The following is a 27,636-nucleotide window of genomic DNA, read 5'->3' on the forward strand; positions in this document are numbered from 1 at the left end:
AACGACTGCTGACCAAGTTGCGGAGCAAATCGTCTTCTCGCGAGACTTGCCTCAAAGCGCGCCACACAGACTGCAGACTTCTGAGACAGATGCGGATGCAGACATAGCCGTTGACTAAACATAATTTTTTCTTCTAAATATAAATTAAAATTTCTCGTTAGTAGCCTGTACATCCATGTTTTAATTCCTGTAAATCTAAACGTGCGTCTTGACCTTGTAAATCTACACGAGAGAAGTTCTGACAAGGGAAAAGTTTCTGATGTTTTTTTTTCAGTTTGTTTTTTAACCCGTGTACTTAACATTTATAGATCATTAAGTGTCAAATGCTGTTACATATCCAGACTTTACTAATGTATGAAATTTAATTACTAATAATACTAGTGCATATGTGATCTAACAGATACATTTATAAACGGGATGTACATGGCAAACACATGCCAACCAAGTAAAATTAAATGCCATGTGTTGGTATATGTGTTAAACGCCTTTGTTTAATTTAAGTAATTATTGATATTACAGAAGATATTTCCTGGGCAATGAATCAATACACTAACACACTTGTAAATAACCAACCATTTGTTTAATCATTAATCTTTGTGGTTTTCTTTTCAAGGGGAATGGGACATATTTAAAATGTATAAAATTGTTTTTGCTCAAATAATTAATCCAGAATATTCTGCATCTCTGTCCAAGAGTCATTTTAATCCCATGTAACTGTAGGTAAAAGACGTGCACTCCTGTCGTCCAGTCCATAGATGCCCTGTATCAATTTGTGTTGTATGTTTGGATGATGTTTGTTTTCCTGAAGACTTCAATGGGATATAACTGTAAATAAAACATTAAAAACACACACCTCCCCAAAATATAAATATATTCAATTCTCTGCACTGTAGAGGCTGGCTTTGTTACATCCTTGTACATTGATATTAACATAACCAGTATATTGGAGCAACATCACTGTAGTGCTTTGCTGGACCATGATCATCACAGACTCATTTCAACAAGGGAGTGCATTTAGCGAGACCTGAAACATGACATTATAACATAAACAGTGAATATATTTATTATGGAAGGTAATTAATGTTAACAATAATTATTACAAAAGTAATATCACTATTCTACTATATTCTGACCCAGCTCCTTTACTGAATCAGACTAATGAATGGGAGACAGTTCTTTCCCTTAAAATTTTAAAATATTATCCGACAAGATGTACAGTTTATAATAACTTTTTTGAACGAATAAAATAAATTTTAAGTTCATTCTGATGTTCATGGAAGATGCCTGATGGTTGACTTTGAAAATTTTAAACCATGATGACCGGTGTTTCTTCATATTCACACATTTCCCAACAGTGCAGATTCACACAATGAGAAGTACTTGACTATTTCAGTCAGGGTCCGATTTCTCTTCAAACGCAAAGTTCAGGACCATTACTCTACAGTAGTTCACTTTGAGAAACAGGTTCTGTTGATTTGTAAAAATGAACATGATTCTTGATCCGTCACTCTTCAAGACAGACGGTTTTTATTTTATTACCAGTAACGAATAGTCCTTGAACATCCACAGGCCTTTTAGAAATGGAACCCCTAGATAAACCAGGGCACAGCAAGAGAGTACCTTAATTGCACCAACAAACGCACAGTGGATAAATATAGCAAACATCCCTGGAAAGTCTCTCCCTTCTCCCCAGGTAGTTTCAAAACACTTGAGTATGGTCATTCTAAGCTTATCTCATTTGCAAGTGTTCTTGCAAAACCTTTCAACGAGAGAAGTGGCTTTAGCACAGTTCTACATCAACTCCTTAAGCGTTACCTGGTGCTTCACCAAGTACTATCTTGACTCCCCATCTTTATGTGTGGTAAAAAGGGCCAAATCTGCAGCCCCACCAAGTCTAGAGCCACGTGGTGGAGTAGAAGATCTATTCAAAGATGAAATAAGAGGAGGTGGAGCCCCAACTGACAATGCCCCCATCAGACCTGGGGTCTTATTCAGAATGCCATTAGGTAAATGAGAGTGTGCATGCAGAGGTCCGAGTCTAGAGTAGAGGCCAGGGTGATGTGAAGGTGCGGATGGTCCGCCCGGGTGGAGATGTGAGTGAGCCAGTAGCCCTGCATGAAGCTGTTCAAGGTGGGCAGCATGAGATGGGCCAGGAAGGTGAGGTGAGGACAGATGTGGATGCATCCCAAAGTATCGCGCTCTCTCAAGGTCTTCCCGGAATATCTGAGCGCGTTGTTCCTCATCAAACTGATGGGACATCAAAGCAAACTCTGGTCTGCTTGCTCCAGAAGAAGCAGATGATGTAGAGGTAGGTACTGGCTGATGGTGAGGGCTGGATGCCACAGCCGCTGCTACTGCAGCTCTCTCTGCCTCAAAAAAACGCTGTACCTGTTGTTGCTGAAACAACCGAGACATATGTGGATCTGAGCGAAGCGCAAGGTGTGGATCTGACCTCAGAGTCAATACATCCCTGCGGTGCTGCTGTTGTTGGGCAGCAAGATCCCTCCAAGGGTCCCAGGGAAAGCTATGAGTGGCTTGGGAATGACCTTGAGGTGGACCATGTGGATGTGGTGGGAACCGATCAGCACCTATTACCAGTCCAGCTGATCCTCCAGCACCCCCGAGATAGGCTTCGATAGCCCGTGAACGTTCTAAGAGAGATAAGTGATGATGGGGATTGTGGGGATTGTGTTGATTGTGTTGAGTTGGAGGAGGGAGAGGCATGCCAGGTGTAGGAGTCAGTGACAGGGTTGAAGAAGGGGTGGATGGATGGTGGTGGTGGTGTCTGCTACTAGGTCGTTCGAAGCTGTGCTGAGGTACAGCAGGATGTGGTAAGGAGATGGGCACCGGCTCAGGCTCTTCTTTACGCTCTTCTTTGACCTTGACTTGGGGAAGCAACCCAGAGTTTAGACCAGCTGCAGGTTTTGTTACCGTAGTGGTAGGATCAGGTTTCTTGACTGGAAGTGAACTGGCAGAGGAAGAGGCTGGTCTATTATTCTCTCTTTGTGAAGAATGGCTGGATTCTGTGTTGAGAGTGTGTGGTGGCTGCCGGTGAAACAGCTCCAGAGGAGAGGGGGCTAATGGGGCACTAGGAGGAGAGGTTGTGAGGATAGATGATGTTGAAGATCGAGGTCGTTCTGGAGCTGCAGAGGAAGACGACATCGGTGCTCTAGATGCAGAATGTTGCCTCTTGTCCGAATCTCTTTCCCGCTCACGCTCTCGGCTTTCAGATGAACCTCCACTGAGCGGGCCCAATCCATTCATGTGTGAACTGGGGGTGCTGCTGCGGTGCTTGAGGGAAGGGACACCAGGCGACATTCGCACTGGCTGCCGTCCATACAAGAAATTGTCTCTGTGTGAACAAATTAAGTCGTGAGATTCGACACATTATCCACTTCTGTGAATATTCATGCTAAAACTTAAACATATAATATAAATATATAATACCTGTCTTTTTCATCTTTTATATGAGTCAGTTCTCTTCTCTCCAGGGCCTTTCCTCTGTCATCTCTTTTCTCTGGTCCTTTGGCCCAAGAGGATCCAGAGGGGAAGGAGGCAGGGGCAACGTGCAGACGATTCCATGGATCGTGGGGGTTACCTAATCCTCCGACCCCACTTGCAGAGGGCTCAGCCTTATGTCCAAATACACTGGCAGCTAAAAGGCAAACAAAAACATTTAGGTTGCAGCAGAGAGAAGGCTGTAATATCAAGTGAATAGTTAATTGGATGTTTATCAAAAATATATTAAAAACACGACATTAAAGATAGTTCTTCTATAGATTAATATGCATTTCTAATGAATAAAATAGCACAAGAAACCTATCGTGGGACTTCCTAAGCCCCCAAAGGCACCAGAACCCAGGGCTCCCAGCGAGGAAAAGGGGGGCGAACGCACATATGGGTCTGCAACGAGATAAATAACCCTTAATGACATGAAATGTGGCTTCATATCAGACTGGAAATATTTTAAAAAGTTAGCCTGTAAAAAAATCCAGGAGAAAAGAACAACAAAGGCAGCATCCAGCATGACTCTATGGGTCGTATTGTCTCATAATGCCCCTACATTCTTAGAATCAGTCTCTTACCCAGATGTGCTGCTGGGTTGAGGAATGAAGAGTGGGGTGTTGATGGAGGCATGAATGGTGTGGAGGACGGATTGACTCCACCTGAGAAGACATGGGTCACTACTGTTGAGTGTTGAAATTTCACCATGATTGTGCTTTATATTTTTTGTAATATGACAGCAAGGTAGCGCTGTAAAATCCCTCACATTACATATTTTACATTTGAAAACAGTAAAAAGCAGTAAGAACCATCATAGGCTTAGGTCACCTGCAAAGTAACTACACGTAAGAAAGAAAAGATTAAGGAGTATTACGCACCAGCAGCTGCAAACAGACCTGGTCTTGTAAGATCATGAGTTGGACCAAGCGGGGCACCAAGTGGTCCTAGACCTCCTAGTCCTCCAATACCAGGGCCGGGTAGACGTGGCAACAGGTCATCACGGAAGTCCAGCTTTTGAGGATCAGCATGCATAAGCTAAATGGTGACAAAAAGAGTGACTATGACTGGCACTTTTGTGTGTGTGTGTGTGTGTGTGTGTGTTGTATTTTGTTATAAAAACAAGGGCTATTTCAAACTTAAACCAAATCATGCCAAAACCTTGACTTTCTCTTGATGTCTTAAAATCATCCAGGCAACACGGACATGCATAGCACACCATTTTCCAGTTTTCTGCAAAGGAACAATCAAAAAAGAATTATAATGGAGTAACAGTCAAATTAACGTAATAACCAAACATCAATCAAAGGAGAGGCTAACTTACATTACTGACTTTTGGAGGAGGTGCAAATGGGTCTGTTAGCTGGAGACAAAAATAAAACCAAACACCATTCATTATTCAAACAGCAATTTCCATTTACAAAGAACTTGATTATGGCAGATAATATACATTTTCAATAATTAATTCTCTGTTTGTATTTCTCAAATGAATTGATGAAATATAATCAATATAACAGACATATGATACAAATCTGTACGATGGGGCATCCTTTACCCTTGTAGTTTTAGGTTGTAAATGGGGAGGTACAACTCCCAAACCAGGAGTCATCTCTGGAGCAGCTCCCTGAAGGAGAACAAGCTGTCAATAACAACACACTATTGTAACCCACTTCATGACCAGGACATAAAAACAAAACAAAAAATGTGGCCGTTTGGGTGGCTTACACAGGCTTTCAACAAATGAAAGAAAAATGTATTAGCATCAAAGATCTCATTTGAAAGAGGAGTTTGATCCACTATGTAAACACTCAAGACATACTGGCCAGAAACACCCTTTAAGGAAAACAATGATGTAAAAACTCAACTCCCAGTGTCATACTGCAATACCAAAAACACAACTGTGCATACTAAAATACTGAACACATCTTTCACATCAAAACCACATATTTTTGTGCAGCACATTGTAATGATGCGATATCTAACTCGAACAAAAGAAGATAATATTTCAGATAGCAATGATAAGAGAGCAAAGTTAAAGATAAGACTGCAAACCCACAACCTGGAAGTAAGCTTTGTTCCCAATTATATTCATTAAAATTTTCCGTTTAAATCTCTGAATCAAAAGGTAGAAATTGGGATATACAACCAAAACTCACTATTGTTTGTGGAATGTCAACAAAAGGATGTGATGAAAATGATATGCAAATGGTCTCGTGTAATGGTCTTGTTCCCTCACCATGAGGCACCAAATCGCTTACAAAAACCTTTACTCAATCGGTTCCCCTGTGGTGGAATGAACTGCCAGCCTCCACTCGAACTGTAGCATCCTTGACAACTTTCAAAATACAACTCAAAACCTACCCGTTCTGTATTTATTTGACTAACCAATAACTGTCTATGTCTTATGTCTAATATAAAAATCATGTTGTTCATTCTCTTCCTTGCTGGCTTCAGATGTAATACTCCTTGTAACATGGGCTTGTAAACTATCGGTATAGTTTTACGTGTTGACCAAATGTTATATGCTCTCCTATTGTAAGTCACTTTGGAAAAAAGTGAATGCCAAATGAATAAATATAAAATGTCTTGTGTAACAGTGATACTACAGTAAAACTATTTTACTAACTTAAAAGTTATCTAAGAACACTTGTCATCTTATTAAATTACTTTTTATAGGCAAAACAGTGAGCTTTCAGATTTCAATATTCAAAACATAGACCAAATGAAAAGCAACATTTACCTTAGGCTGAAAAGCTCCCCCCAATGAACTGAAAGGTCCTGTGGGCGGAAGAACAGGCTGTATTCCAGACACAGATGGTGGGTACTGAGGAAAGAACTTCACAGGAGAAATTAACATTTATGAAATTGATGCTATTGCATGTTACAGAGATAACACCCAGATACACGGAAAATAAATTTTAAAATTGCGCGCAGTACCATTTTAGGTCAACAAAGCTATTTCATCCTGCATTCAGTGTTTTTACATAAGCAATACGTTTTCAGTTTAAAGGGGTCATATGGCACGATTACGTGTTTTTTTATGCGTCTTTGGTGTGTTACAAGTTGTATTAGACAAATAAAATTGCAAAGATTAAAGTGTCGGAACAGAAGATGAATTCTATCTAAGAGGCGAATGCTCAACCAGACCTGCCTGAAACGCCTTGTGTAACCACACCCCCACAAATCTACATCAGATGGTGTTATGATTTGACTAAGACCGCCCAAATGTATATGCAAGTAAGGTGGGCGTACCTATCAGCACAATTGCTTTGGAACCTGATGTTCCAAATATGGTGAGAAGCATTACATTTTCCGTCACATGCTTGCAGTATTCGACCAATCACTATGCATTGGTTAACTGGACAATCATAGCGATGAGCTTTGTAAAAAATCCATGCGTTTCAGAAAAGCGGGGCAAAGAGGAGATACAAACATGCACTGTATGTGGAAAATACAGCTTTTTGAACCTGAAATCGTGTATACAAATTACAATACATCTAATACTGTAATATTTGTTGTAGCCGTGTCATATGACCCTTTAAAACTTACAGTTCTGGGCTGGGTTTCCTGAAACTTTCGTATCACTACGTTGTTCTTAAGAATATATCGCTACCACTCTTAGGGTATAACTTAAGAATTAAGAAGCGTTAAGAAGGTCATGCAGTCCTTGAAATAATGTTGCCAGGAATATGTGTACAAATATTTTGTACAATTAAAGCACTATGGACCCCTCAAACAGGTAGAAAGCTCCAAAACTAAATAAGGAAGAAGAGATGTAAAATGTATAATTTAGCAAACTATAGGCTATCACCCTTACTAAAGTCAATTACATTTGACCTGTAGTGAAGGTAACAATCATTATAAACACGATGATACATTTTGATAAATACTACGGTTTGTTTCATAGAAAGATTGGCTACATTGTCCCAGCTAAGTCTAAAGTTGTAATTGAACTGAATATCTGTAAACAAACATTTTATATAATACTTACCGGGTGTCGAAAAAAACCCTCCATCTTGCCTGGATACTTGCCCTGATCAAACTGAAAGACAACCATTACAAAAGAAACAATAAAATATCAAACATTTTTTAAATGAGCAATGCAGGACCAATAAACAATTCCTCACCAGTGGAGGTGCAGCTGCTGTGGGATGTAAGAAGTGTTGGTGAGTATGAGTGTGCTGGTGCTGGTGGTTGTGCTGATGGAACTGGTAGGCCATCGTGGGAATGGATGCCTGGGCCTGTGAAGATCTGCTGGAGGTCCCAGAGCTTGAGCTTGACACAGTCGGTCCTCCGGATGCAGCATTAGATTCTGTCAGGTCCTGACAGATCAGGTCTGGATCTGTTCATGAAAGATAAAAGTCAGGATTTCAACTTTCTGAAGAATGCAAAGGAACAACGTAGAACATATTCAAAGAACATGTTAATTATCTGGAAAACAGTCATGTGCAGTTGGCAGCATTTTTTTATATTTAAAAGTAGCTTCGCTTTACCTGTCGAACGGTGTGGAGACACCTGCAGGAGAGGAGGAGGTGGAGGAAGGCCAGGGGATTGTGTGAAGACAGCACCAGGACTTGGTCGAGAAGAAGGTCGTACTGTTCTCACACCCCCTGGCCCTCGACTGAGGGACACACTTGTAGCAGGTGTAGGTGGCCTAATTGATGAAGAGGCAGATGAAGATGGAGGCTTGCCTGAGGTACTAGTCCTACAAGAAAACCAAGTTTATTTCCAGATGGACTAATATAAGGAAAATTTTCGTCAGTACAGCATTACCATTTTATGACAGCTGGGGGCAATACATTTAAATATGTTTCACCTTACTGACCTATTGTTGCTCCCCATTGTATAGAACGATGGTGACTTTTCAAACATAGGGAGGAAAGGCTTGTGTTTGTGCCGTGTTGGGCTTGGATCACGGCGGTGATGAGGACCACCATTTCCATTACGCTGTACAGGAAGTGTGGTGGGCACCGAGGCAGTGGAATGAGCTGTTAGGCTGGAAAGGGAGGATGAGGTAGAGATGGGCTCTGGGTAAGGCTGCTCCATACTCCTCTCTTGACTTCTCACCAGACCAGAGACCCGAGGTGTGACTGACAAAAGGGGTTGAGAGCTATTCGAGGACAAGAGAGGGCAACCATTGGCTGCCGCAGAGCCTGTCATGTTGGAGTTAACTGCTGTGAAGAAAGAGCAACAATGTATATGTTAAAATAAAGCTTTGTGCTAATACAAAATATTTTTCAAACACCTTAACGTAATAATAATAAGACTCTCAGGGTTGTGTCATCAACAGATATAAAATGTCTGCAACTTGCAAAAGATATTTACCTTCTCTTGTGCGGACGATAAACGCTGGCTCCATATTATCCGAAGCCTAAATAGTATATTAAGAAGTTTAACACGGCAACAGAAAGAACAAATCTTAAATGCAAATTAAAAGGTTGACAAAGAATACTTTTTACCTTATCTCCAGATTCACTCTCTGTGTCACACTGTGGGTTCAACAAAGAACAAAAATTAATGTAAATATGTATTCCCTAATGACAAAAATATATACTTCTTCAGTTAAATAAATAGGCAGCAAAATTATGTTAGTTATTGGTAAAATAACTTACAATGTAACCTGTCTCCATGTGATTCCCAGACATCTGAAACACAAATTTGGGACAAGTCAAATAACATGTAATTATGTATACACAAATGTTATACATGCATGTAAAAAATACCTTACTAACTACATTTAAATATTGACTACGCAAAAGCTTTTGGCTGACAAAAGAATACAAAGACCAATTTATTACCCAATGTTCAGCTGCAACTAACCCCTCAAGTAAATAACCCTTGGTCTAAATTGTAAGGTTTCAAATCTATTTAATGCAATAGATCAATGAAAATAAAAGACTATTTCAATACATCTACAACTTCTAACCTAAAGACTGACTTCTAGTAACAGTCAAACACGCGCTCACCAGAGTCAAGTTCTAGCATAAGCATGACCTGTTTTTAATCATTTTTTCCCCACTGACATCCTGTCAGTAACCCACCAGGTACCATGACAACAAGAAGCACAAATGTGGTGCAAAAAACAGTACACTGCCGGTATGAAAATATGACTCCATCATCACTAAATAATCGTCCTGTATTAAACAACGATTACAATTACCGACAAAGTAATATATTTATCCTGACAGAACACAAATTTCATATTTAGGAGGAATGTCAAAACATTTAATTTGCGAATATTTCACATGGTCATTTTATAGACAAAAGTGTACATTAACACTGCAAAACTTTGTCCCACCAGCTTATATTATGTTAGAAAAGTAAAAGATCCACCAAGACTCACTAGGCTACCTGTCAGCACACTATATCCACTATGAGGCAGTGAACTATAAATAAGACAACTCCCTACATGATTCAGAGGGTTAGGGAAAAGATATTAAGCTTTCCCGAGCGCCACATGTCATGATGACACAGACCTAACCTGTTGTCAAGTAACAGATCACATTTATATGCACATTACTTCTTACAATCAATAATTAAATTGTTTGAGTACATTAACATGTTAGAATTCTGCACAGTTCACAACCACATTTACAACCTGACAACCACTCTGTGCTTCCATTTTATTTTTGAATTTTGAAGTCTTAAAATTGGACATACGAAAGAGGCTTAAGCAAGATGCGAAAAACCCCATATAAAATCAATTTTTGCTTTTACCTTGCCCTTTTCCTACTGTTTATTTAAACAGTCCCAGATATCAACAGTGACTATCTGAATTTGCAGCTTAATTATACGTACAAAAATACATTCTGAAGGAAGATGTTTTTTCATCACATAAAAAACAGCGACAAAAGTAACAAGGGCGATGAAACTGTTGTGCCGACCTTAGCCTCTCCCTTTCTCCTCAGTTTTGATTTAATTTTCCTGCGCTGTTCCCAGCTGTTGGTGAACGTTGCAGGAGGTCCTTCCTCCGGCTCTGACAGAGGCCCTCCGTTTTCATCCAGACCCCTCTTCCTTTTGCTTCCTCTGCCCATTAACAAGGCAGATCGTTCTGGGGGCTTCAGAGAACAATCCATCTATCAAAGCAACACATTGAAATGTTTAAGAGTAGCAAATTAGTCCATAAACATCTTATTCCACTGTGATGTTATTCAACTTACTGTTCGTGTGTTTATTAACTTAACATTAAAATGTTTACATTTTGATATTCGATTTGTAATTATATTGTGTTTTATTATTTTTACCTCCAAAGCCTCCAGGCTTATGAAGCTGGCTATGGAAAACCCATCGATGATATCCTCTTCGCACGACACGGATATTCGCTTTCTCCGACGTGGAGGCCGGTGTCTCGTGCCGTGGAGGACGGGTCTGCATTCTCCGCCGGCTCTGAGCAGCGAGTCTCCCCTGCAGAGCTCCTGGTCCGAGGCCGAGGAAGGCGACGTGGGCCCAGCGAGATCCGCTCTCCTCCTCCGCCGCTCTCGGTCACGTTGGGAGCGGGAGCGACGGCTCTGCCTGAACCCACCGCTTCGACTGGGACCGTCCATGTCAAAGACCGCACCAATGTCCGTACAAAGGCACTTAGAAAGTAAACCTTGGTCCGCCTTGGGACAGTTTACAACTATTATTAATAAAAACCAACAAGGACCAGTGTTGTGGGATGGAAATGCGATTTATTTTGTCTGTCTTATAATTAATTCGAGTTCAGTGGAGGCATGAAGGTGGGAGCACACTGCAGTCCGACTACAGTCATGTCTGGGCCCGTTTTATCCAACGACACAACGATTATGAATGCTTCTAGATATTCCAGTAATTTCCTTTCTGTCAAGACATTGTCACATTCATCTGGGGAATAAAAAAGCACAAATCAGTTGCGCAGTCGGGGCAGGCTTTTAAAGACCAACTCAGTGGCTTGTGTACCAAGAAAACATGCACTGACTGTTGTAAGTGAACCACGGGAGATTATAAACGACTGAAACAAGTGTAAAATGTATAAGTAAAATTCAACAGCTAATGTGAGCAATGCATATGTGCAGACATGGTAACTCTCAAGTTAGGGCTGAGTTTTCGTTTGTAAAAGGCTAAACGTTGGATGATGGGTACAAATAAAGTCCGATATGACAATCTTGCTAAACAAATACATTTTAGCCTGTTCTGAATCTAAATCGTTTAACAAATCGGTTAAAAGGCAATAAAATCGTGTTCTCGGTTAGCTAGCCTGACGTTGTTAGCTGGCTAGTTAACGTTTGCTAACCTTGCTAGGATCGCGGATTACGCTCGTTTCCAAACAAACTAAAAACACGCAGAGAAATATATCGAGTTATCGCACTTTAAATGACAGTATGTCAAATGTCATTCTAATAATGTCACTTATAATGTCGATTTTATCCGGTGTAAACAACTAACGTTAGGCGAGTAAACACTACCCTACAACGTATTTGGAGCTACATTTACCACATAATTATTAACAAATATCGATCATCCCCAGTTATCTTACAATGTCAAATGCATTATTAATATTGAAAAACATCTGTGTAGCAATCGAAAAGTATTTGCTAATATATAATTTACGATTCTTAAAAACAAGCTAATCATTTAGCCTGTAACGTTACTTCGTTGACACCCCACCTTTCAAAGAGAAGGAAATGGACGATTTATTTAATGTTAGGGCGCTAATCTAACCGATAAATCTCGCACAACCCTCAAACCAAAACTGTTAAGAAATGTAAAATAATAATAATGCTATTTATGAAGCGTACACTAGCCCGTTAGCTATCTCAGACGAGCAGATGAGGAGGAAAAAGGCGAACAAGACTCTGTGCGACGGGTTTAAATAACCCCGTATAAAGCGCATTTTGACACTATTTCTACAAAACAAACCACCCGTTATTGTTTTTCTAACAATGCCTTAAAGGCAAAGACATGAATAAAGACAACTACATTTTTCAATCACACCCACCACTCGAGCACTACAGAGGCCCATTTTCCTCTGGCTTCTGCTTTCGTCCAAGCCTCCATTTAAAACGATAATAATATAAATCGGGCCTCGAAGCCTCGGGCTGTAGTTGCGCCGTCAGGGTTGTTAAGCGCTACTCCGTCAGCGCCGGCCGGGCACCTCCTTCCGCGGCCCGCTGTGTGAGCCACTCAGTCTGGTAAAGCTGTAGATTTCGCCAGTCTCAGCAGCACAAGCTTGCTTTCCCTCAAACGAAACGTTGAAATCGATTTATGACAGCTTACTTTTCGCCCCGATATTCAAATTATAATACATTCATTTCTTCTTGTTTTTAGAAATGATGATCCATTAAGCCTGGGCGGATAACCCGTAGCAGTCAAACTGCATTGTGTGCTTCTGTCGGGTTTTCTTCCTCTGTTGATTATTCAGAGGCAGTCAATACTGAATGCGACGACAGTAGTGCCATCTGCTGTTTCAAAATAGTTATATCTTCTGCACTAAAGCGCACAACAATACTGCAATAGTGTGTTTATAATGTATGTTTTACTGTCTATATATATGTCTATATATATATATATATATATATATATATATATATATATATATATATATATATATACACACACACACATTTATTATTATTATTACAATTATTACAACTAGATATCCATTAATAATCATGTTTTTATTATGTTATCATGTTTTATTGTGTTTTATTTTGTAAGTTAGCTGTATTTTTTTGTTATTGTGGATTACATCAAAACAAACCAACTGCAGTATATATATGAAAAATAAATAAATAGGAAAATAGAGTATAAAAATATAATGAGCTTCATTGTACAAATCTAAAATCATTGTATAATTTAATAGTCCTGATAACTTTACGACTGGAAAGCCCTTTTTATTTTTTTCAAGATAAATCTTCAATGTATTTATTCTTAAAATATTGCATTAATTAATGTGTAATGTACTGTAGAATAGAAAATGTTATTTCCGTATTGTTAAATATAAAGTTGTAATTTTGGATTTAGGGAAAACGTGTTTTATGACGCATATCCTGTGACGTAGACCTTTACAAAGGAAGTATTGACATTCAGATGCGGAAGTTGGAGTGAGAAAAACAATCGGGTAGATCGACAGTAACTTTAAAGAAGGATTAGAAAAATATTGTCGGCGGCGTAATAGTTTGTCTCAGCCGCTGATATTTCTGCTGGATATTTAGTATATCAAGAAAAGTAAAGGTAAAACCAAGAGTGTTGTTTGAGTCACAGGCCTCACAGCTTTCTTTCTTTTGCTAATCTTATTTAAGATGAATGAGCTCATTACTTTTATTGCTTACATGACTTACATTAGGTTTTTGAAAGGATATGTAACATTCAATGTGTAATCTTTTAGGATATAAACAGTAATTGTCCTGTCGAAAATGTAACTGTCTCAAAAAAACGTAATAAGGGGCGGTGCACAGTTTTACACAAAGACTCATGTCACTTGACTTATGGTGTGTATAAAACATTTCCATTGAGAATGGCTCTAATAACTTTTTGTTGATTTAGGATTGCTATTATGGCATATCTGTAAAGAATGATGTCATAGCATATGCTCGTGAGTCATGAAATAACCTGTGAGACTCTAAATTCCATTCCTGTGATTTAATCTTTCTTTAGTATTAAAAATAGACTCAGAAAATATATTGTCTGGTTGTATATGATACTTTTTACACAGCCTGAACAGTTCTGAAAACCTTTTTTTTTAAGATAAACTTTAGAAATTTGTCCTAACTGAGTTCTCATTTGGTCTTGTCAGATGGAGTTTTTGTTTGGAAAAAGGAAGACTCCAGAGGAGATGCTCAGACAGAATCAAAGAGCACTAAATAGAGCCATGAGAGATCTAGACAGAGAACGCCAGAGACTGGAGCAACAGGAAAAGAAAATAATTGCTGACATAAAAAAAATGGCCAAGCAAGGACAGATGGTAGGTACAGCAGAGTTACAGTACAGTGCAGTTTTTACTTAGTGAAAATCTTAAGTAAACTTGTAAATAATACTCCTAATGAAGGGTAAATAATCTGTAATTTTTCTGACAGGATGCTGTTAAGATTATGGCTAAAGACTTGGTTCGCACAAGACGGTACGTAAAGAAATTCATCATGATGCGAGCCAATATTCAAGCTGTGAGCCTTAAAATCCAAACGCTCAAATCAAACAACAGCATGGCACAGGCCATGAAAGGAGTCACCAAAGCTATGGCCACCATGAACAGACAGGTATTACTTCTACATTAGTAGTTAATATCTTTGTTACTATGTAAACGGAAAACATCAGATTAAGTCCTTTTACCTCATTCTAGTTGAAGTTGCCACAGATTCAGAAGATAATGATGGAGTTTGAGCGCCAAAGTGAAATTATGGACATGAAGGAGGAGATGATGAATGATGCCATTGATGATGCAATGGGAGATGAAGACGATGAAGAGGAGAGGTGAGAACTATTTATATAGGTGCTAAAAAGAGATTTCTGTCTAACAACACTCTCATGATATTCATTATTTTGTTCTGAATGTAGCGATGCTGTGGTTTCTCAAGTTTTGGATGAGCTGGGTCTGAATCTATCAGATGAACTTTCAAGTAAGAAAAAAGTACCACAGTTACTATGTCCCAATATGATTGTAATTCTCAAGATGTTCACATATTGTCTTTGTCAATTAATTTGAACAGACCTGCCTGCTACTGGAGGAAGTCTTTCGGTCGCAGCTGGAAAGAAAGCTGAACCACAGGCCACACTGGCAGATGCTGATGCTGACCTGGAGGAGAGGCTGAATAACCTTAGAAGAGACTGAGAATTTAGAGACTTTAAGTAAAGTTTTGACACAGTTTATCTAAAGCGTGCTTTACTGAAATTTAGACTGATGCAAAGAAAAGAGGTGGTATAACACGTTTTATGGATGCCGTCTTATTTTTTTCTCAAGATTTTTGATGGTTATATTCGTTTCTATTTTTCTGTCACCTTCTAGGATGTGTTGTATATTTGTTATTCTGCCAAACAAGTAACCCAAATGAAAATGCAATGCATCCGACAGCTTTTGAAGTTTCTGTTTAGACAAATCCTTTCCGAAGGTGAACATAGAATCTGTTATCCAGAAATGAAAGGTTTTACTTTTTTTGGAGAATAAACTAACACTAAATAGTTCATTACTATGAAAACTGATTTATCACATATCATCTATTGGGTATAAATGTGTGTTGTGATACTGAACTTTGATGAAAATTGTTCAAAATCGATTCACCACAGGTTTTCTATACATATATATATATGCTCTCTTTGAAATACCTTTGCTATTATACTGTCATGATCTTTTAATGGCATATGCCCCTATATAATAAATGTGGTGGTTTATATATTTCTTTCTAAAAGTGATTAAATCTTAAGTCCTACACCCACACTTGTACATCAAACTGTAAAATATCCCACAATACCTCCTAAAAAACATTTCCAACAAAATAATATAATTTTACAGTGTTACAAAACAATTTATTTATCTATTAAATCCAAAGAGGTGGTAGTCCTATTGATTTTTTTATTTTGCATTTGTTACTTTTTGGTTTAATAAATCTTTTTCAGATTTTAAGGAATTGACTGTGGGAATAATTTAATTTGTTTTGCGAGTAGTTAAGTTACTCTGTATTGTATTTAGTACTAGGATAACACCTGTGTTAATTATTCAAATCAAAAAATTACTGATTTATAAGTTCTGTCCTTGTGGACAATCCCCATCTTTATAATACCACATGCACCAAGAACATAGAAAAACAACAACTATGAAATCCTTGTATTGTTTTATTTTTGAAAAACAAAACTTATTTCGTAAATAATGCTATCAATATATCTATACATATATCTATCCTGGACATACAACATTCTGACATTAAATAAAAAAATAACAGCAATGTTTTCTTTATTTACAGCCAATGTGTGAAATTAAAACTATTTACAAAAGGTCCAGTTGTACACATTAAGGAAAAAGTGAAGACTCCAGGACTGTGGTACTAACAAGATCAAGAAATTTATACACGCGCACACAAAAATGGGTTTACAATTAAAAAGGAATTATATTAGGACATATAAAACAAAAGGCCCTGAAATTAATCTTGTGATGCACACAGTTTACTAAAACTAGTAAACTAGCCATACCTTGGAGCATGAATGAGGCTTAAAGAAAAAGGATGAGTAGATTTAATGAAAATTGGGATAAATCAAAAACTACTTATTGATCCCAAAAAATAATGTCAAGGGCTTTGTCCTTAAACGTTTAAACTTCTATATTGGTCAGCATCCACATCCTAATTCTGCCCTATCTGCCTCAATATCTATGTTATGGTTGCAAAAATATGTTTTTATAATCATAGGATTACCAAGACATTCATGCATACATTTCTAACAAAACAAGCTTATTAAAGCCATTCTCGACACAAATATTTTGAGAGCTCACATGCAAATGTGCATCAATACTCCATCACCACACTTTAATGCACACTAAACATTATTTTCAGCAGTCTGCAATAATCAAAATCATTTTTCCTCAGTGAAAGTATACAGCACAAGAAAAAAGATTCAGGATTAAATCAAGGCCACACATGTATCGTGTGTCAAATAGCAGTTAGCATGGCAGTGGACGCCTTCTTGTGACAGCAACACAGCTGTAGTCCTGCCAGCCTCGACTCAGCAACCCTAACCGTTCTGGCTTTTTAACGTTCTACTGGTCATAATCCATCGCTTATTCGTGTCTAGCACTCAATTTCGGAAGTGCTCTCTGAATCTCTGCAGCTTATTTCCGACAGGACCTATGGGGAGTTTGTTTCTTTGGATTTTCACTGCGACATTTGCTTTTTTCCTCAATCCACGGGAGCTCAAAGTTCCTGAAAATAAATACAAGCACATAGTCAATGTACCTTCTAATGTGGATACAAATCAAGTTTAAACTTAAAACCAGATCAAATTTAATGTAGAAGATTTAAAGAAGGTAAACTAATCTTACTGTGCAGGCAAATTGGGCAAAGGCTGACCAAAGGCCACAACAGGCAGATGGGGTGTGACTTCAATATACTCCACTGTAAATAAGATCAAGTTAACAGAACAATAATAGAAAATGCTTTACTTGTTCATAAATTAAATTAAATTAAAACAGAACGGCATGTAAAAATGCAAGCGTTGAAGGGTCATACCACTCTCTGGATCAGGATAAAAGGAGGACACCTCAGGTTTGGTCTCCTGAACAGTAACCTTTTTCTTCTCCATGCGCTGCTGCAGTCTCTGAAGCACGCGCTGCTCACGTATTCTTTGAATGTCCCACCTTACAGAAAATAAACCATGAGTGTAAACTAATGAAGAGCCTTTAATAGGTTAGTTTTTTGTAGGTGGCATTCGAATGTGCACAAATATTTAAAATATTAATATTTATTTACATATTAATACTCCCATATAGCCCCCAACAAATTAAAAGTAAAACAACTGATCTAAATTGAATTAGCTTTATGTTGGTTGAAAGACAAAAGTAAAGTATCTTTATAATTAGTAATAATATTAATATAGTAAGTGTCACATCTGAAAAAGGCTCAGTAAAAGTTTTTTACGTACATAACACAGGGGAAAAATGACTAAATTTGGAATTTAAATATCATTGCCAACTCAAAATTCTCACCTTTTTCGTCTCTTCTCGTCCAATTCTAACTTTGCATGCCGTTTCAGAAAAACATTGTCATCAAGATTCTGCAGAATAAAACAACAGTAGGTAACGGTGACAACATTTTAAAATCTCTTTGGATAAGTGTCGGATAAATGCCTAAATATACTTGTGGAAGACATATATGGAGCATGATTTAATAATTCTCACCTCAGGGATGTCGAAAGCATCCTCCTCCTGCAATGGTTCCACAATATTTTCCCTCCACGATGGGACTGTAACAATATTTTCACCATTAGAATTTGTGAATCATGTTAACGACTGAAGTCATAAATCTGAGCCAAACACTTACTTGCAACTTCCTCTTCCTCTTTCTTTACAGGAGATTCCAGTAATGGAGAGGCTGGAGGCTGTTGACAGCAGCACAGGTACACCTCCGATGTTGTCATGTATGGATCTTCAGCTTCCTGTTTGACATTTCCCTCATTCTGCTGGTCCATCTGTCCGGACGATTCCGTAGTGTTAGTTTTCTCTGGGCTCTCCTTGTTTCGCAGGTCATGCTGACATGGCGATTTCTCGCCCATGTCTAATTTTTGGGGGGTCAGTCGCGAGGCCTTACCCCTTGACCTCTGCATCTTATTGTCTAAGAAGTTGAACTTCCTAGACAGAATATTCACAGGTGACATAAGACAAGTAGAAGCCAAGACAAAACGTTGATTGAAGAATAACAGACTGTAGGGCTGCAACTACGATTTATTTTTACTGTCGATTAATCAATAGATTACTTTTCCGATGAATCTATAGCTTGTTGTTGGATTACCATATTAATGATTTGGTCAACTTTCCAGTAAAATAATAAGTACAGCTTCTACCGATAGTATTTTAAACTTTAAAAGTTTTATTAAATCATTTTCTAAAAACATACTCCAATTTAATTAAAACATAAATACTGCCTAACAGAGCAAAACAGCCTGAAAGGCAACATGTATATTACAGGAGCAAAGTCCAAAAAAACCTTGCCTAATGCAATGCAAAAAATACCTGAAAGGCAACATATAGTTTAAAGACGTTACTTCAAAAATATATCCTGCCTAATACACGGCAAAATATCCTGAGAGGCAACATGTAGTTTCAAGTAAAATCAATCATAAATACTGCCCAAGAAGAACAGTGCACAAAAATAATGGGGGCCTGTATCACAAATTTTAAGTTACTTCACAGAGTTCAAATTACATTTCAAAAAGGGTAGTGCATGACAACAATAATTGTATTTTAGAGAGGGTAACGTATTTATGTAATTTTATTATGAAATGAATGAACGGAGAAAGCATGACAAAACGTAAAATGTATACAGTGAAGGTCAAACAAGGAAACGTGTTGTTTACTATCTGTTTTCAATTACTGTGGATGTAAGATTTACATCGGACTAATGTTGAAGTTTACTGCCACCGTAGGTAACTTGCATTAGGACCATTAGCATTATCACCATTGTGCTAGCCGATAGCTTCAGCTCTAGGGTGACGACTATTATGAGTCATTAACCGTAACAAAGGCTCGTCATTTTGAGGCCGGAGAGTCACAGGATGTTATCTCTTGAGGTGCTCTTGCATCGCAGTTGTGCTGCCGTGGTATGCCATTATTTTGTTACAGAGTGAACAAATCACCGTTTTGTCCGAACTCTGTTTAAAGTATTCCCACACTTAAGATGATCGTGGCATTACTGCAAATTAACGTAAATCATGTGACGCGTCAACGCATTTCCCGTACGTCGATGTATTTTCTTAGTCGACGTAATAGATGACGTCGTTGCAGCCCTAGTTGACTGACTGCAGAATTTCCAATTTGTTACCTCTTTTGCACCTTGCCGCTTGACTTAGATGCCTCAGTCTGTGGGCTGTCCCCCACATCTGACTCCCAAAAGTCCTCCGTGTCCGGGACCCATCTCTCTAACGGCTGAAAGAGCCTCTTGTCGCGCGGTTCCTTACTTGACAACTGCAACCGCCGTTCCATCCTCTCAATACGGGCAAGTAACTGATTAAATGCAGGACAAATAGACACAACAAACAAATTTAAAACAATTGCCTTTGAATACAAAGTTTACAAGCCCTTAAACATCCCACATACCGTGTCTCGGTCTGATTTTAGTTCATCTATTTCCTTGTCCTTAGTCTGCAGCTGTTGCTGTTGCTGTTCTATTAAATCCAGCTGAAGTAGAAGGAGTTGTTTAAGGCAAGTGGCTTGTGAGTGAGGATGACCCACAATCTTCTTCATATTCGTTCTTTTACCATCCGTGTGATCGTGTGACGTCCCCATATTTTCAAACCCTTTTACCCCTTTCTCCCCCACAGGGTCCCTGGAATTACTATGTGAATTCATTGATACAAACTCTGGTTTATTGTCAATAGTGTTGGTCTGTCCGAGAGGAGTTTTACTTTTTACAGGGGTGCCTTCACCCCCCATTTGTTTAATTTGAGAGGACAGTGTTACTGTGCCCTCAGAGCCAGCCTCTGAAGCTTCGGCGAACGCTCTGCCGTGCTTTACAGGCAACGAAGCGCGTTCAACCTTCCCCCTAAGACTTCTGTCCAAGATCAGATGTTGTTTGGTGTTGTTGAGAGTTTCATCAACATCATCCCGTAGCTCGGAGACAGGGGAAACTCTTCGAACACTCACTCTGTGTTTTGTTTTTGCTGGACTGATGTCAAGGTTATTCGAGTATAATCCCACTTTAGAAAAGCAGTTGGGTCGCATGCTCATGGTTAAGAACAAGCTCTATTATATAAACCATGGTTCCTACAGGGTTTAATATCACATCAACGTGTTGCTCTTCGGTCGCTCTTTTGAAGAGTAAATGGAATGGTGTCTTCAAACCTGTACCTGCAACAAAACAAAAAATTTATTATCGTATCAATCTTATTAACAATAAACTGTCCAATAATGTCAAGTCTTGCTTTAAGATTTCCTTGAACGCAGAGGAAATGTTTCGATTAGAGAGAAGTAAGGGTCATCTTGTTTTTTTATACTACTTCCTTTATTAAAGTAAAGTATTCTAGTCCATGGTTTCTTGTACGGCACAGAGCGATTTGCTTATGCTAGAAGTCAATTGCACGTTCAAAAATCATCGCTGCAGGTTTTACTTGGCTAGCTATCGAGCAGACACTTAACTCTTATACCCTCAAATCTACTAGCATAAATAATTGTGCATATACTTTACAAACTTCGCAATGCACAAGTTCAAGGTGAATGTGTGTTTAATATGTATTATTCTTGATTTCACTCAGCTAGTAATAAATAACGCGCCTCCATTTTGAGTCCATTTTGCTAGCTAGCCACTTTTAGCAAACGAGCTAACAAAATATAAATAATTTCCAAAAACACAGCGCCTTTAGATCGACTTTACACTACATGTCATATTTTTACACTTTTTCCAAGTTGAAAAACTTACGATTTGCCAAAACATGTGTCAAATAAGCCTCATACTTTACTTTTATTGATGTATGTCGCCCATTTTCACACCGGATCATCTGCACACCAACACACGATTGCGTTATAAGCCTTCAACACGCATGCGCCATGCGTACATGTTTACATTCAGCGTGCTGAAAGCGTTTTAGGTACGGAGCAGGTTAATGTACTTTTACATTTTACTATGTACGAGAATTGATCGTTAGAATAGAAAAACCGAAGAGGATACGGCTGACATGGGATCAGTCGTGTGACGGAGGTAAAATACGAATCACACCGTGTACAGGTTGCTAGGGATCCTTTCAACATCATTTCCTGTGACGTTTCTCACCATAGCATAGGACGTTTTTGACATGAGTTCTACCCACAGCATATACTCTTATTTAGACCAAATTACACTCTATATTGTAATATAACAAACATCCGATTAATTCTCATGTGTGCGTGTTCAAATCAACTGCGATTTAGTGAACAATTTTAAGAATTATTTCCACAGTTTTACGAGAAAGGTATTATTACTGACTGTCATTTATACGTTGGGTTTATATATTGTAAGTAATACTATACGGAGCTGAATTTAGACCAAAATATGTGATAATTAAAGACCTCATGTGCGTACGTAGTTTTACCAAAAGGGGGCGATGTACTACCGCTGATTTTCTCATTCTGGACCACTTTGCATTAACCATGGAAATGTTCAGATTTTCTAAGCTTATCATATGATAGGTAACCAACATCGAACTATTTTTTATTAATTAAAAAAATATATTGATATAGGTAATATTTATATAGCTAACTTTCAGTATTAAAATATCGTCTCGTCAGTCACACAGTCGCTGCATACATTGACATTTAGTCATTTAGCAGACGCTTTTATCCAAAGGACTTACAAAGAGTTCTGGGAGCAATAAGCGATATGTCATAAAAGAGCAATAGTACAATAGGTGCTCATACAATGTTACTAGTTTCAACAGCTAGACCACTACCTGTTGAGAGAAGAGGGTTAGTGTGCTTTTTTTTCTTCTAGTTGAGGGTCTGAAAGTTACCCTCAAGTTGTTCCAAACCTGTTGAACACAAATAAATATATTTGAAAGAATGTGCGCAACTGAGAGTTCTGGGTAACCATTAACTACCATGGTAGAAAAATAAATGTAGTTTTTTGTTCTGTTATTAATACGATATTTTGAAGAGTTAAGGAAAGCAAACAGTTCTGGTGCACTGTTGACTACCATTTAAACGTTTTCTAATATGATGTAATTTATGTAATTTGGATTCTTAAAGGGATAGTTCACCCAAAAATGATAAACTATCCCTTTACGAATCTGAATGAGCTTTAAGAGAGTTAAATACTATTAAAACACATAATAATCATCATTATCATAATATTTATTATAAATTAGATTCCGTACAATAACGCGATAAGATATCTAGAGTTATGTGTAGGTGAGTGTAATATGGAAAGGGTAAAAGTAATAAAAGTTTACCTACCTAACAGAGCTTCTATCACACTACAAGCCATCACGCTCTCTAAGATCTCAAAACGCAGGACTTTTGATAATACCTAGAATAACTAAATCTACCAGAGGGGGTCGAGCTTTCTCATACGTAGCACTTAAACTCTGGAATAGCCTTCCTGATATTATTCGAGGATCAGAAACACTTGCCCAATTTAAATCTAGATTAAAGACGCATCTTTTCAGCCAAGCATTCACTTAATGCAAAATATGCAAAATAAACCACCAGGAGATGCTGACATTAGATATTATTTACTAGAATAATTGAATTTATTATATAAAACACCATGTAGCGTGTTTTATCCTTTTTTGTTTGTTTTTTCCGTTTTCCCCCTGCTTTGAAACAATGCAAATTGTGAAAAGCGCTATATAAATAAAATTGTAGTGAATTGAAAAAGTAAATAAATAAAAAAATTAAATGTAATCAAATAAATTAACACGAAATAAATATGGGTTCAATGGCTATTGTATGCTTGTTGGATAGAGAGAGATCTTGAGATAAGTGTTACTCTATCTGTTTATGTAAATGGCCTGAAGCAAAACCCTTTTCTTGCCTGTCTGGAGAGCTCTTATGTTTTGTCTCACTTTCTAAACAGATGAAAGAACTGAAGCTCATCAGCGTGTCTGACTCTGGACTGATTTGAGAGAATGATAAAAGACAAGTCAGATAGATGTAGTAATTATTATGACATCACTTTTCGTGCTTTTTCAAATCTCTCCACATTTTTATTTGACAGCTTGTTGACCTACAATCTCTCGTTCTATGCTGCGATGTCAACATTTATCTTTTAAACAACTACTGCTTTTATAGAAGTGACTCGGGGTGCTAAATTGTAATTTATTCATTCTGATTAATTTAAAAAGATCTATTGTTTAAATTAAACGGTTCCCCAAAAGCTTCTTTGATAGTACAGAACAGCTATCATGTCCATTACATCATTGTCACTAACCTATAAATGATTAGAGATCAACTATTATAAATCACTTAATATTACAGATTAAACCGTCATGTCACCATGCAAAGCAGAGAACCGCAGGCATCTGTCATTTTCTCAAATGGCTTTCAGTATGTGCCCACCTGAGTCTTAAATATGTGAGCATGTGTATGATTAATTATTAGCTTATGCTGTTCATAATTATAATATCAGTCAATATTTACCCTACCATATGCTGCAGATACACAGGGGTGCACCTCTTTTCTCCTCACAATGGCTTTCGCAGCAGGAGAGGAGAACAGGCTAACGTTTGGCAGGTATCTCTCTCTAATGCTCTTAGCCATCTGCCAATTGCCTGGGCTCTCCCCACAAGAACATAATGTTTCTGATTACTGGGTTAATTTCAACACAGTTTGGCACAGCGGAGCCTCTGCTATCTCTTGCTACACGGTTAGCACGTTTGGCTCGCAGCCACAATACTGCCAGTTTCCAGCCTTGTGCTGAATAGGTTGGGGTTTAACCAAAAGAGGTGGTAAATTCAGAACAATTGATCCTGGAGGTTGGATAATGTTATGATTCTCAGTTCGACGTGGATGATTTCTCCACAGTCACTGCCAGAATAAGGACATGACTGCTGATCGCTTTATATAACTGATCAATTCAGCCCCTTGTTTGATTTACCATCATCTGTATGCACTTTTGCTTATATTTCTTCCTCTCCATTCAATTTTCAAAACCTGGCTTTAAACGTGAGTGACCTTGGTGGCTGTATGGAGTGTGAAGATGGGAAGGATAACACTTTTTTTATTGCGTACAGTTTAAGGAATAACATATAAAGCCGATTCAGCCTGGAGGGCCATAGTCTTGGAGATTTAACTCCAACAGTTATTAAACTCACCTAAATGAGCCAAGTTGAGGACTTTACTGTTTTGCATTGGTTATGTAATCTGAGGTGTCAGATAATGCTCATGAAGGGCCACTGTTCTGAAGGGTTTTACTCCAACCCCTAATTGATCAATAATTGAGTGCTGTGGGCGACCCGAGTTTGATTTCCTTTCCTGGCTCCTTTACCCCCTCTCTCATCCCATCATTTCCTGTCTCTCTATACTGTATTGTACTTGCAAAAAAAACTTTTTAAAAAGGAGTGTCAGTTGTCATAATACTGGTTTATCCAATTCTAATTCTGGATTCCCTTTCGCCTCCTCTGGAAAAGGTTGTCACTCTTGCCACTTAATGATGGAGAGATCTACATGCTACAAGGGACGCAAGACAAAAATGACAAAATGGTATAGAAGAGAAATAATTTTCCCTTTTCATTTCTCAATCTCCCCTTATTCGTGATATTTCGCTGGCTTAATTAACACATCCCTGAATTAACTTCTTTGACTTCTTTTGACTTACAGTAAAGTTTTTTAGGGTTTGTCCGTCTATTATGATTTTAAATGGTAATGTTACCGACTATGATTATGATAAGGAGGTCTTTTAAGTGAATTATACTGTATAGGACACTGCAAACATGCACACAGATCTTTTTCAAGAGATTCAAATGGGAGCAAATAGAAACTTTAGCTTAAGTCTCCTGCATCTCAGATATTTCTTCTGAGAAAATCTCACTATCTTTGTTTCAGAAGAGATCTCAATGATGCCAGGACATAGATTTGCCAAGTCTGCTATAAAATTACATTTCTCATCAATTTGACCCATATGCAGATTATTACCTATTTTATCTAGATTTATTTTAGATCGCCTTACTTTTAATATATTTTAACAATTTCCTGCTGTCTTCTAAAACCTCATATGTCCAAGTTTCTTATCATTTTTATGATTTATAACATATATCATTATTATATACCTTTATAAGGTTTGTCACTGGGTGTTGCAAGTATCAAACAAAAAGGTATTAAAGTGACAACACAGTATTTAATCCTTTAAAAAGTACAGTGTTTTTTTTATTTCCTGAAAAACAACGAATTTGGACATCCAAAGTTTCTGAAGGACAGCGACTAAACTGATACAGCTATTATCAGTATTTAACAGGTTTTTTTTATTCGTATTTAACGAATAAAATACAGCTAAGAACTTCAAGACGGGTCAATTCAATACATTGGAATTTGGTCATGTGACCAAAAGTTTCAAGTCATACACATGTCCCTTTCTTATTAATGAACTTTTATTTTGGTAAATATACGGCATTGTGTGTAAACGCTCAATTTCCTTTGCTAATTACCCAAATATATTCAAAGGGGAGACAAAAGGGTCATGCATACCTTTATACTGACGAGCAAACGGGCAGAAAACAAACAAAAAGGTCTCGTAACCAGGCGGAGGGAGTGACTCAGACCCAATCAATTCTCCATGAGCTCTCCGAAAGCCATGGAAACAAAAACAACACTCCCAACTCAGGTTTACAGCTCAAGGACCCGTCCTGTTTATTTTCAACCTCCAAAAACCAACCCTATTATTATTTCTGCAGCGGCCGGAGTTGACTTGTAAAATACTCTGCGTGGGAGGGATGGAGAAAGCTTTTTGAGTGCTTCCACAACAAGGTTCACTCTGAGGTGACAAAAGCCCCTTTTTCATGCACCTTGTCTAATGGTCTAATTAGTTCATAATATTTTATGATTAATGAGACTAATGAGGTCTGTTCATTGAAATAATAAAGGTGAATCACCTGCTTTTGGTGTGGATTCTAAATGTGCCTTTCCACCTCCACGTTGATAGTAAATTCGTTTTTAGTGTAACTATGAATATTACTATTTTTTCATAAAGCGTCAGTCAGATATATAATGATTCTTAAATGATGTCTGACAGTGTTTTTTTATAAAATTTGGCTTGAATTTTTCAGTTTTGCCTTCTCTCCTCCTCTCCTGAAGGGACCACATAATTTATGTCCCTCTCCTAAGCCGAGAGTACATAAATACATATAAAGGCTGTAAACTCCCACCATCCATAAAAATGATTAAAGCACCTATTTTGGTTAAATCGCTGCGTGCCCACAACTGTGTTTGATTTTCCTCCTAAACCAGAGCCATGTGACATTCTCTTTAGACTTCCAGGTCTACACACATATACACGCCCTTCTCCTAGGGGCAGGAAATGAAAGCCAGAGCAGGAATGGGAATAAAAAATATTTGGATGTCATCTTTCTGATATTCAAACCAACAGCTGTGTGGAAGGTACACGACTTAGCATCAGACTGATAGGAGTGATCTGTTATTCGTTATAGAGATAGGTCTGACTACAGACAGGACCTTGGAGAGATTCTGCCATAGAAACTAGATACAGATGTGCAGGATTCGAGGGCTTCTACCTGTATGTGTATTTAACAATATAGAGTTCGAGACGATGTTTCTCATTTCTTATTGTTGGATAAAGGGGCCATGCAGTTCGCCTAAAAATGGATACCATAGAATTTACCCGTTTCACTTAATCTTTAAAATTTATCCCAAAAATGTTTTATTTAGTCATCATTTACTCACCCTCATGTCATTTCATACCTGTAACACTTTCTTTCTTCGGCAAAAAACAAATAAAGATCATTTGAAGAATGTTGGTTACCAAACAATGGCGGTACCCATTCACTTCTATTGTACGGACA

General features: G+C 38.0%; 3 protein-coding genes across 7 annotated transcripts; 1 reads left to right on the top strand and 2 right to left on the bottom strand.

Moving 5' to 3' along the window:
* Positions 1-1,047: 1,047 nt before the first annotated feature.
* On the bottom strand, positions 1,048-12,874 carry fbrs (fibrosin). 3 transcript variants are annotated; one of them, XM_079476421.1, is made up of 19 exons: positions 12,458-12,874; positions 10,746-11,343; positions 10,386-10,577; positions 9,114-9,146; positions 8,961-8,990; positions 8,827-8,872; positions 8,327-8,675; positions 7,995-8,206; positions 7,629-7,843; positions 7,493-7,543; positions 6,242-6,337; positions 5,057-5,125; positions 4,826-4,864; positions 4,663-4,734; positions 4,383-4,539; positions 4,086-4,166; positions 3,820-3,903; positions 3,448-3,655; positions 1,048-3,352 (listed from the first exon to the last, which is right to left on the bottom strand). In XM_079476421.1, exons 2-19 carry the CDS (start codon positions 11,043-11,045, stop codon positions 1,834-1,836), a joined length of 3,753 nt encoding a protein of 1,250 aa, XP_079332547.1. In that variant the 5' UTR covers positions 11,046-11,343; positions 12,458-12,874; the 3' UTR covers positions 1,048-1,833. The 3 variants fall into 3 exon arrangements, with proteins under 3 accessions (XP_079332547.1, XP_079332546.1, XP_079332545.1); XM_079476420.1 differs by having other exon boundaries at positions 4,401-4,539; positions 5,021-5,125; XM_079476419.1 differs by having other exon boundaries at positions 5,021-5,125.
* A 606-nt stretch (positions 12,875-13,480) lies between these two features.
* chmp2a (charged multivesicular body protein 2A) lies at positions 13,481-16,075 on the top strand. Its single transcript, XM_079476076.1, has 6 exons — positions 13,481-13,692; positions 14,255-14,422; positions 14,535-14,714; positions 14,798-14,928; positions 15,013-15,074; positions 15,165-16,075. The coding sequence occupies exons 2-6, from the start codon at positions 14,255-14,257 to the stop codon at positions 15,284-15,286; spliced, it is 663 nt and encodes a 220-aa protein (XP_079332202.1). The 5' UTR covers positions 13,481-13,692; the 3' UTR covers positions 15,287-16,075.
* A 181-nt stretch (positions 16,076-16,256) lies between these two features.
* Positions 16,257-21,911, bottom strand: msl1b (MSL complex subunit 1b). 3 transcript variants are annotated; one of them, XM_079476073.1, is made up of 9 exons: positions 21,610-21,911; positions 20,252-21,001; positions 19,977-20,158; positions 18,480-18,787; positions 18,338-18,402; positions 18,146-18,213; positions 17,670-17,797; positions 17,483-17,555; positions 16,257-17,363 (listed from the first exon to the last, which is right to left on the bottom strand). In XM_079476073.1, the coding sequence occupies exons 2-9, from the start codon at positions 20,879-20,881 to the stop codon at positions 17,273-17,275; spliced, it is 1,545 nt and encodes a 514-aa protein (XP_079332199.1). In that variant the 5' UTR covers positions 20,882-21,001; positions 21,610-21,911; the 3' UTR covers positions 16,257-17,272. The 3 variants fall into 3 exon arrangements, with proteins under 3 accessions (XP_079332199.1, XP_079332201.1, XP_079332200.1); XM_079476075.1 differs by having other exon boundaries at positions 21,605-21,683; XM_079476074.1 differs by having other exon boundaries at positions 21,570-21,668.
* Between the last annotated feature and the right edge of the window lie 5,725 nt (positions 21,912-27,636).

This window comes from Barbatula barbatula (assembly GCF_947034865.1).
Source record: "Barbatula barbatula genome assembly, chromosome: 16".
NCBI classification, from domain to species: domain Eukaryota; kingdom Metazoa; phylum Chordata; class Actinopteri; order Cypriniformes; family Nemacheilidae; genus Barbatula; species Barbatula barbatula.